At 34.1% G+C, this 19,041-nt stretch overlaps 2 protein-coding genes across 4 annotated transcripts in view; one reads left to right on the top strand and one right to left on the bottom strand.

Annotated features, from left to right (window-relative positions):
• The window catches only part of LOC140669361 (uncharacterized), a 162,436-nt gene that overhangs the window by 129,664 nt on the left and 13,731 nt on the right, over positions 1-19,041 (top strand). The gene's annotated exons all lie outside the window — the stretch shown is intronic.
• Side (motor axon guidance molcule sidestep) lies at positions 36-18,036 on the bottom strand. Of its 2 annotated transcripts, none has more exons than XM_072899117.1 (12): positions 15,938-18,036; positions 9,172-9,304; positions 6,011-6,222; positions 5,817-5,927; positions 5,394-5,609; positions 3,662-3,958; positions 3,178-3,308; positions 2,919-3,078; positions 2,245-2,547; positions 1,598-2,059; positions 1,033-1,242; positions 36-952 (listed from the first exon to the last, which is right to left on the bottom strand). In XM_072899117.1, exons 1-12 carry the CDS (start codon positions 16,035-16,037, stop codon positions 909-911), a joined length of 2,379 nt encoding a protein of 792 aa, XP_072755218.1. In that variant the 5' UTR covers positions 16,038-18,036; the 3' UTR covers positions 36-908. The 2 variants fall into 2 exon arrangements, with proteins under 2 accessions (XP_072755218.1, XP_072755219.1); XM_072899118.1 differs by having other exon boundaries at positions 1,604-2,059.

The following is a 19,041-nucleotide window of genomic DNA, read 5'->3' as shown; positions in this document are numbered from 1 at the left end:
TGATTATATTAATCATTAATAATACAATAGCGGTTTTATTTTTCTTTAATTGTGTGTATATTAATCAATATGTGAGTATTTACAATAATGGTATGGAATAGCGTAAACTACGCTGATAAAAGATTATACAATAATTTATGAACTATAAACTATGGACTGCTTTAAAAAAAGAAAATATTCGATATGTAAGTAATTGATCATAGCAATAAAGCATAACGTTAGAAATGTATATTTGCTTATTGTTTATTTAGATACGTAAATTCAAATTTTGTATTGCGATTAAAATTTATAAAAATCCCTAAATTATTTAAATTTTACAAAAATTTTTAAACTATTTAAAACTGGCATACGTTTTTCGAAGCAGTCCGTTATATGACGAGAAAAAGGTACACAAGATCACGTTTTTAAAGGTCGACATATTAATATACTAATACTTAAAAGTATACAGAATCTCTGATGCCTTAGCACATTCTATATTGTAAAAATAACTGTACATTTTACAAACGCTATTTTAACTCTAGAACTCTATACAATTTAAAGTACAAATTTTAGCCGCCAACTTCCTTGTATCGCACGGTCAAGCGTGTCGCGGAAATTGAATATAAATAACTAATAGAATGTTTCGTAATGCCTCCATTTGCATGAAAATCAACAACTTCTTCGATTTAATCGTAAAAAATAACACGCGTTGCTGAAGCGTTAATTTTTCGAGTCGAACGATTTATATGGCTAATATTATAGTTACTCGTTATAGCTAACAACCGTCATGTCTATAGTTTAATTATATTACACTAATTACATAAGTAGAACATATCAATTTATGCGAAGCAGTGAATTTTATGTATGGAATACTACTTTACATTGCACTTTATGTCTCGATTATTTCTAGCTGTACAAAATCAGATGAATCAATCTCGTAAGTCAAGCTCGACTCGATTAAGTAAATCCGGTTCTGAAAGAAAGATTAAATAATTAAACAATTATTCTAGAATTAACAGCCTATAATCGTAAATAAATCATCGTTTATAATACCTTTTCGGTTTTCTTCGACATAGAGACTTGTCCTTTGAGAGCGCCTGTTCTCATTAGAGTATCTGATTCTGGGCTCGAGTCTGTGGGCCGGAATATAAGTCGGCGTGGTGAAATCGTCTGGACCTTCGATGATGGTAGTGTTTGATCTCTTTCTGCAGATTGCCAGACCGATAATCATTCCGATGCCGATGAGGATCAATGCTGCCGCGCCTTTATAATTCAAAGTTGAATTATAAATTTTAAGTCGTATTAGAATGGAAAAAAGAATTTAAATAAAAATATAAAATCCAAAATTTATAAATGTTATAAAATATGTCTCCAAAATTTTTGCTTTTAAAAATAATTTTTCTAGTACATTAACGTATACAAAAAAAAGTAATTTAATATAATAATAAAATACTTAAATTTAATATAATAATCATAAATTAAAAATCGTATGTGAATAATTTTCGAAAAATTTAAGTTTATTCGTATCAAACTAAAGTTGGATTTTTACAAAATGATTATGTGTGTAAAACTAGTATATAAGGCTGAATTTAAAAAAATCCAAAAACATTGATTTTACCTGTACCTGTCAGTGCAATAGCGATGATCATGTTTTCGGAGCTGGCTTGCGGCAGCGCCTTCTTTAAATCCTCTAGAAAAATCCCACTTCTCTCCATCTTTCCGCCGATAGATTCCGCGACTCTGACATTTTCTAGAAGAGCGGGTTCGCTTCTGCCACGTCCGTTGATCGCGTAAATGTACACCGTGTAATCATATCCCGGTTCAAGGTCGTGAAGCTGGAAGTTGGGGGTCGGATTCATATCTTGATAAATAGGTGGCGATTCCCCGACCATCCCCTGATCACTCTGAGGCGTTTGAAGAGTATGGGGGCCAATTTGGCCAATGCCGGAATTTCTGTAAGAGCCTCGAACTTCTAACAAAAAGTGCTGCGGCGATCCGCCGTCCGATCCCGGGATACAATTAACTTCTAGCGAGCTACTCTCGTTGTACAACGTACAGTCCAGCGGTGATTGCGGTGGTTCTGATAGTGATAAAAAATCGACATAAAGAACATGAATACAAATTCAATATTTAAAAGGAATTACGCATTTACATACAAATATTTTATATTTTATTTCTTTAGAGATTTCTCCATTATGAAATATGCAAAAAAAAAAAAAAAAAAAGAATTAAGAAAATATACAAAATAATAAATAAGCAACTTACTAGCAGGTACGATGTTGAATATACAAGGTGCTCTTTGCCGTCCGATGCTGTTACTCGCCCAGCAAGCCAGGGTGCCGTAATCGGTATCGGCGCCAAGTGTATATTCCAACACACTCTTGAGACCTTTATTCTCGACTCCCAAGTTCGACATAGGTAAAACGTCGCCGATAGTGCCGTTGTAGGTCCATGAAAATCGCACGTGATCGTCAGGCAGCGCTTCCACTTCGCACGTGAGCGATATTGTCTTGTGTAGAGCGACGGTGATCTCTCTTCTTTCGTTACCTTCTCTGCATCTCGGTGCATCTATCGAATGTTTGAAATTATTGAAAAATAGAAGAAAAGTCACAGTACGAAAAAGAGATATGAAATTCGTATTTATTCTAGAGAAATGTAGAGATGCTAATTATTTTTTATTTATAAATTCCTTCTAGCATTTCCTTTTAGCATATTTTAAAAATTTGTTATGGCATTTTAATTAATAAAAGACCAAATTTTTATCAAACTTCCAAGAATAATTAAATTAAGAAATCTTAACACATAACGTACAAGATTAATTTATATTATGTATTTTTATTAAATTTATTAAACACATTGTTCCTCGAGATGTAATAATAGTTTATTTTGACACGAGTGATTCTCAAGTAATGTGCTGATAAATAAAAATGACTGCTCACATTTCATATGAATAAAAAGCGGCGGACTGTGAGTTTCTCCCACAACGTTCGTGGCCGCGCAGGAATAATCGCCGACGTGTGCGAGCGCAAGCACCCGAAGGGTCAAGGAGTTTGAAGCCAGCAAAATTCCCGCGCTCACATCGTGCTCTAGTCGCCGATTCTGCGGATAGGAACACAAGAATCCGAATAGCAATGAATCATGCCGAATAACGAGACTCTTTCCCTTCTTTCCCTTTTTTTTCCCTCTATTTCTACTCACATCGTGATACCAAATTACTCGCGTCGGTGGCGGGTTGCTATGAACGTCGCAGACTAACTTGAGATCGTCACCCTCCCTCAAAGTGTCCAAGACGTAGCCAGTGGCCAAACGAGCGACGACTACTGGAGCATCTGTTTGTAATTCGAGGAATTGCGTCATTATGTGTTATAGTATTTGGTTTCGCAACTGTTGTGTTGACCATTTCGGGCAAAGAACTTAAAGAGAAAGACTAAGAAAATATTTTTCAAGACTCTTTAATCATCTAAATTAAAAATTATTTGAAAATTCTTAAAACGATTTAATTTAAGAAATTGAGAAATCTCGTAAGTAAAAATATACAAGAAGAATATGAGAAATTTTATTCTTTAAGAACAAAAAATCAAAATTATATATGTTTAGATACATTAACACATCTTATTATCTCAAATTTGACATGTTATTCATTTTTTTTTAACATAAAAGAGTTGCAAAACTGAGAACGCACAAAAGATGCGAAGTGTTTTGACTTCTTCGAGCACTCCTCCAGGAAACCTTGGATTTTCGGCTCGACAAATCAATTCCTTGCCATCGTCATCCTTATTGAGGACCAAAGCCAACTTGCTCACTGTAGAATTACTTCTCTGCGTGGTGGATACATTGGGATCGCCCATCACTTGTTCCCCCAGCCTCCAAATGATTCTGGCCGCTGGAGAGCTACCCCAAGTTTCGCATCTAGCGGCAATCGGACGACCAGCAAAAATCTGATCTTCGCTCAGAACGATTTTCACGATCGCAGGTTTCACTAAAATACAGAAAGCAACAGCCTTAACAATAGAATATTAAATCACCTAAGCGAATATACTAAATTTTTCGGTACTTTTGCCGCAATATTTTCTACTGTCTTTTCGCCTAATTAAAGCTTTAAATTCTTAATCTAAAACAAAATATAGTCTAACAAAGATAGACACTTTGTCGTCAAAAATTTACATCTACGGATGTAGACGAAGGATGATGATGGTGTTAGATGCAAAAAATTATACACCGAACCGAGAACCTCGTTGTCGGCCCTGTGCCACAAAAATAACGAGGACCGAAAGAGGGCCAGATGCCCGCCTAAACCCCGCCCGCGTATTTTTACTTTTAGACGACAATTCTGCGAAATACGACCGTCAAAGGAGTTAAGGAGACCCGCGTGAAATCGTTGGAATTCATCTCGCTTCCGCCGCGTGTCACTTGCTACTGTGTTTAAATTTTTTCGACACCAACATTTAGATGTAGGAGAGAATTTAAAATGAGAGAGAATTAGAAAAAGAAACTGGATAATATGATAAAACTATTTGATTGAAAAAGGCGACATATAATAAATAATTTGTTAATTATTTTCTCAAATTTTTCTTCCTTCTCTGCCTTTTTCTAAAGAAAAAAAACGAGAAAAAACTTATATGTGTAATAGAATTAAGAAACTTTAAATAAATCAAAAAGTTAAATATGTATGCTATAATTCTCAAGTATAATTATTTCAGATATTTAATATATTTTTCAATTTCATCGTCGAACGATCAAAGTTACAATAAATATTTAATATATATTTCCTTTAAATTAAAAATCAATAATTGTTCTTTTTAGACAATAACTTAAAATATAAACTTGACATTTATATTTGATTTCAACCCTTTCGAGAATTACAACAAGTGTTTGCTTTATGCCTTTCGTAAGTGCAAAGCACGATCGTCTTCCTGTTTAGTTTGATTTAAAAATAAATACGAGAACAAGGTGGAGAGAGAAAGGAAAGAGAGAAAGAAAACGGAAGCACGACATGTCGATCGAATAAAACGTGCCAAGAGTGCCCTTTAACACACACTATTTAAGTCCGCTTTTTAGCACGTGCTTAGAATCGAGGGAACGGCCTTGAATACTGTTTCTTCGATTTTATTTTAAGCAGATGTCACGTTAACGCAGCATTTATGATTCGCTTCTTCGAAATGCCGCCCTTTTGCATTTCATCGTCGCTCGAACGTTGAATAAGTCAAGAAAGCGTCGGAAGAAGAGCTCGATGGGATATGATCGTCGAAAGATTTACGAGTTCGTAATCATTGCTGAGACTTGAAACCAACTTGAGAATATAATTCCCGAACTATATTCTTTAGTTTTTCAAAATTAGTTAAAATCAACTTTAATTTCTCCAAATATTCCGAACGTAATTTCGCTACGCGTATTAATTAAAATACAAGACTTACGATATATGTCGAGAGACACCTCGCGAACGATAGGTTTTCCCATTGGTCCTGATTGAGCTCTGCATTCGAGCTTCGCTCCCCATAGTGACTTGGTAACTTTGTCGACAAACAAATCGTTCACTGTAAATCTACTCAGCGAGCCGATAGGTACAGTATCTACCACGCCATCCAGCAGCTCGCCGTCCTTCCACCAAGTTACTGAGGGCTTAGGTCTACCTGTAAAACAATTATGAATATAGCTTTTTTGTAAATTTGCTTGCAATTCTTCAGATTTGTACGATAATGGCTAATTATAAGTATAATAATATGTGACAAAATTATAGATATTAATAAAGGAATATTATAAGATATATATCAAAGAATATATTGATGTATATATCGATGATAAAATTTAGCTGAATAAGATTGCGAGTTTTATTATACCTCCAGATACTTGACAAGTCAGAGCAAGGCTGTAACCTTCCAAAAAAGGACCTCCTACTCCTGTCACTTCTCGTCCTTGAGCGTCGTATATCACAGGTTTGCTTGGTTGTTCTGAAAAAGATCAAATATGTGACGGTATAATGATGTTACACTCTTGTGTCTTGATGTCACACTCTTTGAAATATGATAGTTACCAACTAGAGTCAAGTTCACACGAAAATTTCGTGTCGGAGAGTCTACGAAATCTACTCTGCACCTGAAAATCCCTTGATCTTTCAACGTCACCTTGGTGACTTTCAATCTCGCTCGATGACCGTCACCGACTTGGAAGTACGATCGTCTTCCGAGATCATCGCTGACTGCCCAGTGAACGGCGTCGGTTAAACTACCATTTCTCGCATCCAGGCTACAGAAAAAAATATAGATTTATCAAAATTAAACTATCATAATATTATAATATAAATAATTATAAATAATTTAATTAAATTTCGCCCAATTATTTTTAAAAATACAATTTATGTATTTATTTTATACATAATCCATTTTAGATTATTTCATTAAAATATTGAAATGTGTTATTTCTCACGTCATGTTAATGAAAAGAATTTAAAATTTCTTTTTATTATTTTTATTTATTTTTATTATTTTCGGAAGAAAAATACGCTTTATTACTGTTATGCAAAAATCGTCGTTTTCACGTCAAGATGCTATTAGATTGGCCAAGAGGAAGTCTCGCTAAATTTCCATCGCGATGTTTACAATTTCCGGTACCAAAAGTCGGTAAACATCGCACTTTCGCCAATTGGCGACTCACGGTGACTAAACTCGCGTGCATCGCGCGTCTATTTGCGGCAGAAAAAAAGACAGTTGGCAGACTTCACTGCCCGCGAATTTAGATTCCAGTAGCTTTAGCGAACTAAGCGTTACGTAACGGCAGGAACAGGAAATGGTTTCGGCATGCGACGGAAAAACGGACGATAACAGAAAATAGAGAGATCGTCAAAGAGCTGTGTACCGTGCGTCGTGTGATTCGCCGCTGATATGCGGTTGACGACGATCGTTGCCAACTACGCCGTCAAAGTCAACTCGAAAGTAACAGAGGTCGGAAAATTCCGTCCTGCCCGACTCGGGTCATGTGCCGTGAAATTGAACAGAGGCATCTTCTATCCGTCGGAGCAAAAATGTGTGACGTTTCTTTGAACGTGTGAAAAAAAGTCCTCCCGCTACGAAGAATTCTGAGATGTAAAATGCACAAAGCGACCAGAAGCCTAACAATCAAGTTGTGTTTTAATTTAATCGTGAGTCCAGTTTGTCATAAAATTATTGAAAAGATTTAAAATAATACTCTACCATTTACAACAAGTAATTTTAATTGAAAAGTTTTTTTTTTTTTTTTATTTATTTTATATATCATAATAATGTACATCGTAGTAATAAATAGTAATGTAAAATTGCCAAGATTTGAAGCGTTGCAACGCGAACTGTTTTCAGCTGAGAAAGTATTGTATATTTTCATTTTTTCTGTCATCCTACGACTATCTCTTACAATAACTATCGGAAATGTGAGTTTGCAGGAAGATCTGTGAGAAATGTTTTATTAATAGAAGACGCAAGCAATGAGAATCTGTTTTATGTTGCAGCCTCACGACTTGTTCGCGTTTCCCTTTGACATTCTACGATCTATTTTGCTTGCTATATTTTCTTATATGAAGATTCTTTGATATTATCCAAAGCTCCTCTTTTGTTCTTTTGTGAACCTAATCGTCATGTTTTTGATAACCTAACCATTCTTTGACAATTCCTTCCATCGCCCACATATTGCGCGATGCGTTTTTGTTGCACTTTTTGCTCATATTTTCTCTTGTTGTCTCGAGAAATTCGAAGATCATAAAGTTTCCTTAGTGAAGTGAAACGTACTTTTAATGAAAAAGTTCTAATTATATATTTCATTTCGTCATATAGTTAATTATATATTCAATCAATTTAAATATTTGTGACACTCAATTTAAATATTTATTTAATAATATACATCACGCTTCCATTTTTTAGCGAGTAAAAAAAGTATAAAGATTCTGAAAAGCAGATCTTTGTAATAAAAATTCTTTCAAACATATATGTGCAATTTTTAGATGGAGCTATTTATTTTTTACTAGCGAATGGTGATGATTAGAGGAAACATCTTGTTTTACGATTCTAGGAATCGTTATTGTAAATAAACGCGCTCCGTTTAATGCTTATATTAGTCGAAAAGGGTATTCGATCGACTGCTATTCCTGAAGTTTGACTAGTGTTATGAAATTCCATCATCCCACGCTTTCGATCGAAAATTTGGTTGAATTATTTATACAATGACATGAATTATTTATATACCTGATCTAACCTAATCCAACTTGAACTCTCTTCCTTGCATACACGCACCAATGCGCAACGCATTTGTTTGTATAATTATCCACGTGATAAATTTTCGGATAAATTTGATATAACATGACAAAAAAAGTAATAATTTCTAAATTGCTTTATAAAAGTCAAATACATTTTGATCTGCATAAAATAGTTATGTTTATTATGATTTTTTCTTATTTAAAGATTATAATATTAGAATATTTTTTATATCAATACATCAGAACATATATGCATATAAGAAAATTTTAATTTCATTAATTTTAATAATTTTTTAAATAAGATAAATCAATAGTTAGTTCTTTTTATGTAAAATTACTATATACTCATTTAATTTTATTGTCTAATTATATTTTTTCTTCTTCTAAAATGAGGTTTAGCATCAGAATATAAATTAAATTAAATTGATCGTTAATGAGCTCGTGATATTTATATGTCACGAGCAAGGCGGCGCGTTGGTGGCATCCATAAACGCGAAAGTTCACGCTCGGGCTCAGACTCATGCCGAGATATTTCGAGATGCGGCTTCAGAACAATGGCATCTCATCTCCCAATAACGCGGGCCTAGCTAACATCCGGCGACCCGACTTTCGGCCAAAACCCACCATCATGTGAATCAGTTTTTGCAAATTCCCAGAAAGCAGGAAGTACTACGACAGGAAGAACATTTTTAAGCTCGAAGTAAGCACATACCACGCGCGCTGTCAAGAAAAAAAATTTGCTTCCACTGCATTTAAAAAAAAATGCACCTTCTGATCTGCATATAAATTTATCGTGAAAGTAGATATAAAGATTCTATAGACCGCTATTTTTCCGCTAATTTAATAATTGTTTGTTAAGTTGATGGCATTTTCTGCAGTTTTAAATTCAGTTAGGTCGTTCTAGCTTTATGGTAACAGTGCTACGTAAAAATAGTATCAGATCGGGATTATTTTTAAAGCGCAAGAATACTTGCCTATAAAGTGGTATACCGATGTTGTCCTTGAACCAGAGAACCATATTAACCGAATCCTCCGGTGTCGGCGGTGTAATGTCACATGGCAACTCTACATTGTCTCCTTCGGTCGCCCAGACTAATCTTACCGGTGCTGAAAAAAATAAAAATTACCTATTTTAAAGTACATGCGTCTACATAATTAAACCATTATATATTTAACTCATTAATAATTTTAATAGTTGATACTGATTCTCTGTGAAAGGATAATTCACGAAATTCAAGAAATTATTCACGAAAATATGAGATATAATTTGAAAATACTCTCTCTCCCGTTTGAAATTATGACCAATAAATAATCACCGCACACACCAACCTAGTTAAAAATCGAAATATAAATCATTTCCATATATATATACGAACATACCTTTGCGATGCCGCCCACAAACGACTGGCAGAAAAATACATAAATCAGCAAATTTATCGTTTAAATGTTAGCAATCCAAGACCAAGGAAAAATAACATTCTAACATTGTTTCGAAATATTCTAGTTTATAATGTTAAGAGCACATTCATTTAAAAGATAATTATACACAAAATATATAGTTACAATCATGAAGTATATTAAATAGAGATAAAAGTAATAATATAAACATATGAATATTTTATTTAATAAGTACATATCAATATTCAATAAATAAAAAAAACAATAATATATTTCATTCTATTTTATGTTATTTTATTTTATTTTATTCAATAAATACATATGAATATTTCACATTAAATTTAATTTTTTAGTTTTGAAATTGTATAATATTCAATTACAAATATGTATTTTGATATAACTCGACGCAATTTTAAAAATTAAAAGTTAAAAATTAAAATGCAAAATTAAAATATAAATGCGTGTTGAGAATGTCTTTGCTTGTTATCTTCGGATTTCTCGCACTCTTGGCGAAAATAATTAAATGTTTCCCTCGTCATGTAACTCTGCCAGCTTATAATTGCAACGAGCATTGATTCGGTGTATTGTCCATGATTTTATATGTTCGTAGAGCACGCGATTTAAACTTAGATTCGTCACATCTCGTTACGAAGTAACAGTGCAGAAAATAGAAGCGATATAACACAGGCCAGCCGGCCGGACGCACGTGCGCGAGTCACTGTGTTCTGTTAATGCACATCCCGGTATTTCATTGATAACTCGTTCATTGTGAACACACACACACATCGAGACATCTCTCATCGATCATTTTATTAAGTGTTTGCTTTCGATAGAATTCAATGGATCTATGTCGCGACACATTTTCAGTATGTAACAATACTTAGAATATATATATGAAAAACATTTTTATCTATAGTTATACGAGCCTACATTCTAAAAAAGATAATTATATATTTTAGATTTTTTATATTGTTATTTATCCGCATAAAATTAGCCTGAATTTAGTAAAGCGCATCCTTGCTTGAATGCATTCTTCTCGTGCACAATATCATGCACGTGGCCACGCGAGCATAACGATGACAGTGCTGTTCGCGAAGAACCGCTTCATTAGTACGCTGCTACATGTTTCATCGCCCTCACTGAGCCTTTAAGGACCTGATGAGAGGGATGCGGCTAAGCGTCCTGTTTTACGTTGGTAGTTGAGCATTCTCTTCGCGTACGCAGTGGCGCGCAGAATTTCGAAACTTTTAATTTATATTACATTATATACATACATTAAATTAACTTAAAAAAATTAAAAAAAGGAAATATATATATATATATAATAAATTAGTTATAAATGATTTTATACATTTTCCCATATAAGAAATAAAGCATGATACGTTAATGTGATCACGAAAATTTTTAAAGATACATTTTGCCTACCATTCTCTTTATTTGACAGATATATTAAGTCATATATTGAAATCTACAAACGCATATATCATGATGAGACTGAGCTTTAAGATTTATTATATTTCATAATTATTGCTCTTCTGAGATATAAAATGTTGACCTTCTCCCTTTTTCCTCTTTTCGTTGGATAGTATATATATCTTTTATTTCAAATTAAAAATGTAAGAGCATATAAGAAGGATAAACTTGTTTTTAACTGCATCCACCTGTCTTTCATGGAACAAAAACGTGAATACAGTTTGTATAGAAGTCCTAAATGAATCGCTTGGCGTGTTCCTCTTGTTTTCTTATGCAAGGAGAAAGAGAGAGAGAGAGAGAGTAGAGGTCTTCTTTTTTCAGAAGAGTTGATCTGGAGCAGTTGAAAAAAGTCGCTCGCGTACGCGTATCGCGTAGTTATGTAAATAATAGCCGGTCGAGCAGGGACAACTCCCTCTGCTATTTTTGTATCGTGCGTTCGTTGGGAAATCGTGTTTCCGGTCGCGCACGTCTATTTCCGTGCAAGCCTGGCCTCTTTCTCTACCCTTCCTTTCACTTGATCGCACATCTATCGTTGACAGAACGATTCGCGGTCGTGTTTATCATACGCTGATATAAACTATACACTAACAAAAGAAGCACGTTCTCGAAAAACTCAATAAAAACTCATCGTGAAAAGCTGTAAGATCTGTGAATGATTTTTACATACATATGAACATTTGAATAGAAATGTTTTTGTTTCTTTAATTTGAACAAAATTGCATACAAAAGAATTATTTTGTAAATTACTACTTAAAGAATAATAATAATAATATATTAATATTTCTTTAATTACATACAATTGAAAGTTATAGTATTAAATGTATGATAAATTACATTATATTAGACAATAAACTTGAATGCATGCTAAGACGAAAGTTTCATTCGAGATGAACATAATTAATGATAGCAACGACCAATTTAAAGACATGATTTATCGAGTTTCAATAAAGAGTTACAAAAGTGATTACAGGAATTCTTGTTTAAGAGATAGATAATATATCTTAACCCGGTAATTATTTAAGAAGGCCATGTGGCCATCTATCTAAATTATTCGGATGTTTCGAAATAACGAGCTACACGCAACCCGACGATTACGTCGATTCTCGGTCGAGCACCTTCTGTTAGTTTCGACCTCCCTGTGAGCTGTTTATCCCAAGGGTCATCCCAAGGGTTGGAAGGGAAGGGTAGGCGGGGATACCTTTGACCACTTTGTATGATAATTTCACCAATGCTCTGACCCACACACTCTGTGGTTTCCTCGTTACGTTAGGCAAACCTGTTCTTGTTCCGTCTTGTTTTCAAAGGGCAACCCTTTCTCTACATTCCACCTCGCTATTTTGTCTTTCGACCCTTGACTATCTCAAGTTTAAATATTAGCAGCGCAATATTTCATGATTATCACTTAAATGACAAGAAATAATAGATTACGATTGTATCAATCTTTTTCAGGAGTAATTATAGTCTTATGTATCTAATTATGTTTTTATTTTTTTATGTTTATACTCTCTTAGTCATAAATTACGAGTATTACCGCCATAATAATCTGTTTTACTCACTATTAATTTTAAATTATTTCGACAATTACATATTAAAACACATAACAGATTCAAGCCATTAATTATTTAAGTAATGTATAGGTATAATGTGTGTCTGTGTATATTGTCTCTATTTTTCATATAATTTTCATATAATCAATCATACTCGTTCGCTGCTGACATGCATCACACAACAACGAGTTTCTCATCAGTAACAGTTGGACAAAAAAGGTCAAATGCGCAGCAATTAATTAAAATTTAGGTTTTGTTTCATGAATCAGCGATTAAGAATCGAATCAAAGATCAAACGCATGCGATTATCTAAACATTAAATTATATTATATAATAATTTATCAGATGCAAAATATGTGTGTAATGCGATCTAACTACAACTAGTAACTAATTTCGCTTTCAATTAGATATTGAGAACAATGCACAATTATTATAAAGCTCTGGAATAAATTAACATACTCTTGTTTCCATTTAATGAGACCTATTGTCTTATTCTACTTTATCATTTCTGACATTTGTAAACGACAATGTGTACGTAGTAATTAAAAGTACACATACCTGTAGGGATAAAAATGTAATTTACGACTAATATTTCGTAAAATTATTAAAGCGCTCTACTACAATTTGTTTATTTTTTATTTAAATATTAATTCATACATATGTATACATTATCATTTAATTAATTACTAAATTTTAAGTTTAGTTAATTATTAAATATTCTATATATATATATATATATATATATCAACAATTTATTTTAATATTTCAAAATATTCTAACATTATGTTTCATAGAGGAAAAAATTTCGCAATTTTTCGTACATTGATTTTTTTTTTTAATACAAAAAAGTCGCTTGTATTATACATATTTTATAGGCAAAATGTAAATTGAACTGTGCATCAGATTAGCATATGTCGAGGGAGTCGTTGAGATGTACGATGCAACGATACCGAGGGTGATCTCCCGAGCGCGAAAAGCATGCTGCAATGGTTTATGTGTTTTCATTTCGCAGAAAGTATTGCTTTCGCAATGGGCCGTTCCGCATGACTTTTACTGTTAGACAAACATGTAAAAGCTCTTGTGATACCTACATGAGCGCGATGATAAATGGCAAGATTTTATCATCTTCTGTACAGTCATTTGTAAACAAGCAAACGATCAATATTATAAAGTTATCAAAGCTTTATAATGGAAGCTTTATGAATGCGCGGTTTCTTTGTCGCATATATCTGTATATATTTAACTGATCTCTCAATGCATATCGATAAAATTACATACATATTTCTTGCTGCTTTTATAACGAGAAGCATCTCTTTTCTATATTTTCTGGCAGCGTTAATTCCTGATGATTATTTTAGTTTCGTATGAATAATGAAGTTTAGTGACGGAGCCGAGTTTCGAAGGCTTCTTTTCTGCTGAAAATAAATCGTGCAAATTCTTTCGTCGCAAACGCGGGATTATCCGAGTTCCTGCACTCGCACAGTCCGCGCGCAAGGGACCGTCGACAAAAATATATCCACTCACCGATGTACGCTTATGGCGCTTCCTATTTCGATCAACCGTTTTGCACGTGGCAGAATGTGGCACGTTGTTGTTATTATATCGCGAATATCGCGAATATCGCGCGTTTGCTCTCCGATCGATTTGATCCTACTTGCATTATGCCACTCATTAGCTTAACACGTTGCGATTTCGGTATTTTTCTTTTCTGCATTGATATATTTAATTTTAAATTAGAAAGAAAGAGAGAGCTATAATAGGACAGTTTTAGCAGCAGTCAGCATTATTTTAATGTAATTCAAATTTTTCTCTCGACGTCATAATTAACCGAGAAAAGTAACATTTTAAAATACTTATTCAAAAAGGAAAGGAAAAAAGAAATAATTACAAAATAATTCTACTTTTGTATGCATCATAATAATTATTAAACAGTTACATTAACAAGAATGCTAATACTGTCTAATACTAACCAAAAAAGGTTCGTAAATATTTCGTGACCGTAAAATGTACATTTCATTCCGCTTGTTACGTTTTACGACCGAGATACTCTCTTCCGGGTTTTGCGTGATATCTTTTTTTTCACGGCTGTCTTAGCGATTTTCCGAGAGTCGGCAACTCTGAGATTAATAATGTAATTATTCTGGCATAGCGGTGAACGTCGGCAGTCTCGCCAAATTAAACTGGCGACGTCTATTTCAGCAGCTGTTACAATTTTTGCTCCGTCTACCGTCGTGGCATAGCCTATTACTACACTTGCCAGATTCTTCCGTAATACGATTAATTAAACATTTACGCGTATGGTATTCCTAGCGCGATAACGAGTGCAATCAGTTTTATCTGTTTCCTCTTCTGCGCGAATTGAGATATTGCTGTGTTGCAACGATACGTTATAAACAGGAAACGACGCATCACTGCTTGTGATGCGCTGGAAATTGAGCTGCACAAATGGTGCCTTGATTGAATTTTACGAACGCTAAAACGTCAGTAAGTCGCATGCGGGCCTGTGGGTTTATTTAAATCCTTCCGGTAGGTGTTGATGAATGTCAAAAGTGTCAAGGCATTTCATGAGTTACATAATAAATTCAGAATTCGCGATAATTCTTATTTATTTTTTATTAATTCATAAATTATGTATATAACTTATTAATTATTATTGACAATTATACTAATCATTACGATAATAAATATATTAGAAAAATATTGTAAACAATTTCTATATCGATGACATTATATATCGCTTTCAAAAAGATAAAATATTGTGAGATATCAAAATATAGTTCAAAATCATTTTAATATCGCAAAAAGAAAATTTGAATGAACCTTTACTTCCACATATACGATACAAAGTTAATGGGTCAGCGTGTAAATGTAAACTAAACATAGTTAAGTGTAAACTTGGAGAGCACGTTGAACTTCAAGGAGTACCGCGTTAATAGTCTTGTTGACGGATTTGACCTGCTAATTAGATGTCAATCTTCTGACAGTTTCGGGCAACAAGGGCTTAGGTGTCTGCCGATGGAAGTTAACGATGGAAATTAGATGCAAATATACAGAATATTTTAAAACGAATAAAATAATATGTTTTAATATTTTTTTATATTAAATACGTTCAACTGAAACATAGACTTGGACTTTTATGGAAGAACAACGTTAGTTCATATTTTAGTTGAACGTATATCATTTATATTTGAAAGCATAATATCCAGCAAACAAATTTAATAATAAAAATAATAAAAAAATAATAATAAATAATAATAACATTTTTGTTAAAAATTCTTCGGCTAGTATTTTGGAATAAAGAAATTTGAGCTTTGACTCGTACCTTTGTTCTGAAATTCCGACTCCTCTGCAGCTGCGCCCATTCGAGTCTTTAGCACCATCAGCAGGCTCGTCAGAAATACGTATTCCAATGCGCAGCGCATCTCGATATCGTCTTGTATCGAGAATCGAAGTTTAGATGTCACGATGACTACACGCAATACGTCGGGTCCACTCTCTTCTCGCGACGAGCAGCATTCGATTTCGATTGCTGCAATCGTATTGTTCTTTTTTTTTTTTTTTTTTTTTCAAATAAACCCACAATTGTTTCAACGGCAATCCTTCTCGCGAGGTAAATATTGATTCCAGAACAATTTCGATCGCGCTACTTTTTCGATAGATCGCGACCACTCGAACGATTTGAAAGGTCGTTGTGGCATTCTCGACGTCTTCACGATCGATTTTGAACCGATCGTTGTCAATGTATATATATAACACGTATAAATTGTTTTTTACGTACTTGATATTAATAGTTAATTTTTATTCATAAAAACTAATTAGTTTAGAAGAATCACCACACGATTACTACGATCAAATAAATCTCACAAAGATAAACTCTTTTACTTTTCCTGTTATCACTATTTTCACATGAAAATAGCAAAAGTTTCTGTATTTTCTGTATCCCTCCAATCTTTGAAATGTTTAATTTTTACGAAGAATATTTAATTTTTTTCGTCGCTTCTTAAACTTTCCAATCCTGCGAATATATCTGCATTCGACAATAGTTCAATGATATTTATTCATTTATTCAAGAATGGGCGTTTATTCTTTGTTACAACCCTATTCAGTCGGATCTTTCTATAAAATGTACGGGCGCCAACGATACTCAATTCATGGATTCTTCGACGAGTCTTTTCACGCACGCCCTTTCTTTTCTTCTCGCTCGTTATTAAGCCGGACGCGTCGAAATCTTCTGATTAACAAAACCAAGCTGCGTTTTTTCCGCTGCCTTTGTGTGTGTGTGCGTGTGTGTGTGCCTGTGTGTGTCGCCTCTTCTTTCCACACGCTCGTTTCTTTCAGTCGAAACTTTCGCCTCGGCTGTCGGTTCTTGGTCGACGTCCTCTTCGTCCGCTTTGACTCCCCCCGAAGTCACCACCGCGCTTCCTCCTTCTTCGCCGCCCTCTCGAGGAATTTCAACTTTGATCCTGCGTCTCGGGCGCGTGCCTTTTACGCGCCGCTTTTTGCCACCGTTTCCTCTCGCTTCTCCCCGCCTGATGTTATTCTTGGTAGGTGGTCCTTCTTTTGCGCGTCACGCAATTTAATTTAGAAACTCGATCAGGTGGCACTATCACGTATCTCTATTACAGTGAGCTATTAGAGAGTGTTGATATATTTTATCTCGTTGATAATATTTCGATTTAATGATATGACTTCTTTGTAAAAGGTAAAGTACCCTTCTTTGTCGTCGGTAATTATTAAGTCTTTCAAACTGATTAGATTAAAAATGATATTTAAATTAAGAGCTTAAAGAAAATTCTTCGATATGTGCTTCAAGTTTAGAGTTAGCTAATAATCAACACTTTAATCTTTTCAAGGGATTTCATTAGATCTGAACAGAACAGATATTATTTTATTAGATGTGAAAGCTTCACACGCACATAATCGAGTATTTGAGTGGAAAAGTGCGTTTCTCATAGGTCCTTTGGTATCACTGGCCAGCAATAATTGCGAGAGAGATTTAAATTCACAACTACATAGAACTGTATAAATTTTATTCAAGTGTCTCGAAAACAGAACACATGGTATTCCGAAGAAAGAGATGAATCTTTATCTCCCAGGGTAATCCTCAGATACGTGCAGGGATACAGTCGGCGACACTGGAGACACTGATATATTCTTGGATTTAGTCGACTTTCAGTCGCATCTGTAGCTACACCTGCGAATCGAAGGACATATTTTCACTCTTTCACGCAACGTCGATTCGGTTGTCGACGAACGATGCCGGTTTGACAAGACACGTCACGCGTGTATCTATCGCGAGATCGGCACCGCTCAAGAGGATCGGCGTCGTCGTCGTCGTCGTCGTCGTGATCGTGATCGTGATCGTAATCGTGATCGTACCAGTCGTCGTCGTCGGCGTCGGCAGCGACTGCCACGAAACTAAAACCAAAACCAAAGACACGCGTTTAGTTTCCCCTACTCGAGACACCCTCGCCCTTCTCGCGCGGCACACGCACTCGCGTACACGGTTCACGCACGCACGTTTGAAACGCGGGCACGCACCTATACGCGTAAAACGGCACACGCGCGCCTAGACACGAATACACGGACAGGGCACACCCACGAGCGGATGCACACTCACACACACGTTCGTTACGTTGTGTACGTGCGTTTGTGTGAACGCGGCAGTAATGCTAAATAAGAGTCCAAGTAACGCATGCAAATGTTGCAATGAGTAATACCGTTTGTAAAACAGAGATATGTGAAACACTTGTTTGTGTTACACGACAATGTAATAAAAGGATACCTTATTGACTTTAATAAAGGGTATTAAATATTTTACTAGATTGAATTCAGTTACAAGTTTGAGATCATTATATAATTTACAATAGATTATGTGAAACAAATTCTGTCTATAATTTTATATACATATAATGCTGTATATTTTTTTTTTGATAATTTACGATTAAATGGAATAGATTTCTATTTATAATTTTATTTGCTGTGTAATATTATTTAAATATTTCCTACAGATATTTCTTACAGATTCAGTCGTAAAATATTTAAAGTTATTTTGATTAATAACATATTATATATATCATAAGTCATTTCTATTTATTTTTGCGGAAAGTAATAATAATATTGCTTTTTAAAATAATCCATATTTCAAAGAAAATCTCTTTATAAAATATTTATACATATATAGTTACAATAAAATATAGAAAATTATAAAAAATTGTTATAATAAAATTCAAAATTAATTACATAACTTTACTGGAAATATCATTTTCCGCATGAATAAATCTATTAAATATACAATAGATTTCAAAGCTGTATATATTGAATTGCATCGTATTATTGTAAATCACATATTTAATCCTGTATAAACCCTTGGGATTTTGAATGCTGTAGGTAGTCGAAAACGATCTTCATGTTTGTTTGCAACAA

This window comes from Anoplolepis gracilipes, chromosome 9, assembly GCF_047496725.1.
Source record: "Anoplolepis gracilipes chromosome 9, ASM4749672v1, whole genome shotgun sequence".
Lineage (NCBI taxonomy): Eukaryota > Metazoa > Arthropoda > Insecta > Hymenoptera > Formicidae > Anoplolepis > Anoplolepis gracilipes.
This window is presented reverse-complemented; position numbering and strand designations above follow the sequence as displayed.

Bases quoted from the DNA above. Each gene is read 5' to 3' on its own strand.
- Side (XM_072899117.1), bottom strand. From the start codon at position 16,037: ATGCGCTGCGCATTGGAATACGTATTTCTGACGAGCCTGCTGATGGTG. The intron at 5,928-6,010 runs GTAACTATCATA...GATCTTTTTCAG, and splicing joins TGTGAACTTGACTCTAGTTG to AACAACCAAGCAAACCTGTG. The intron at 953-1,032 runs GTATTATAAACG...TCTTTCTTTCAG, and splicing joins TGTCGAAGAAAACCGAAAAG to AACCGGATTTACTTAATCGA.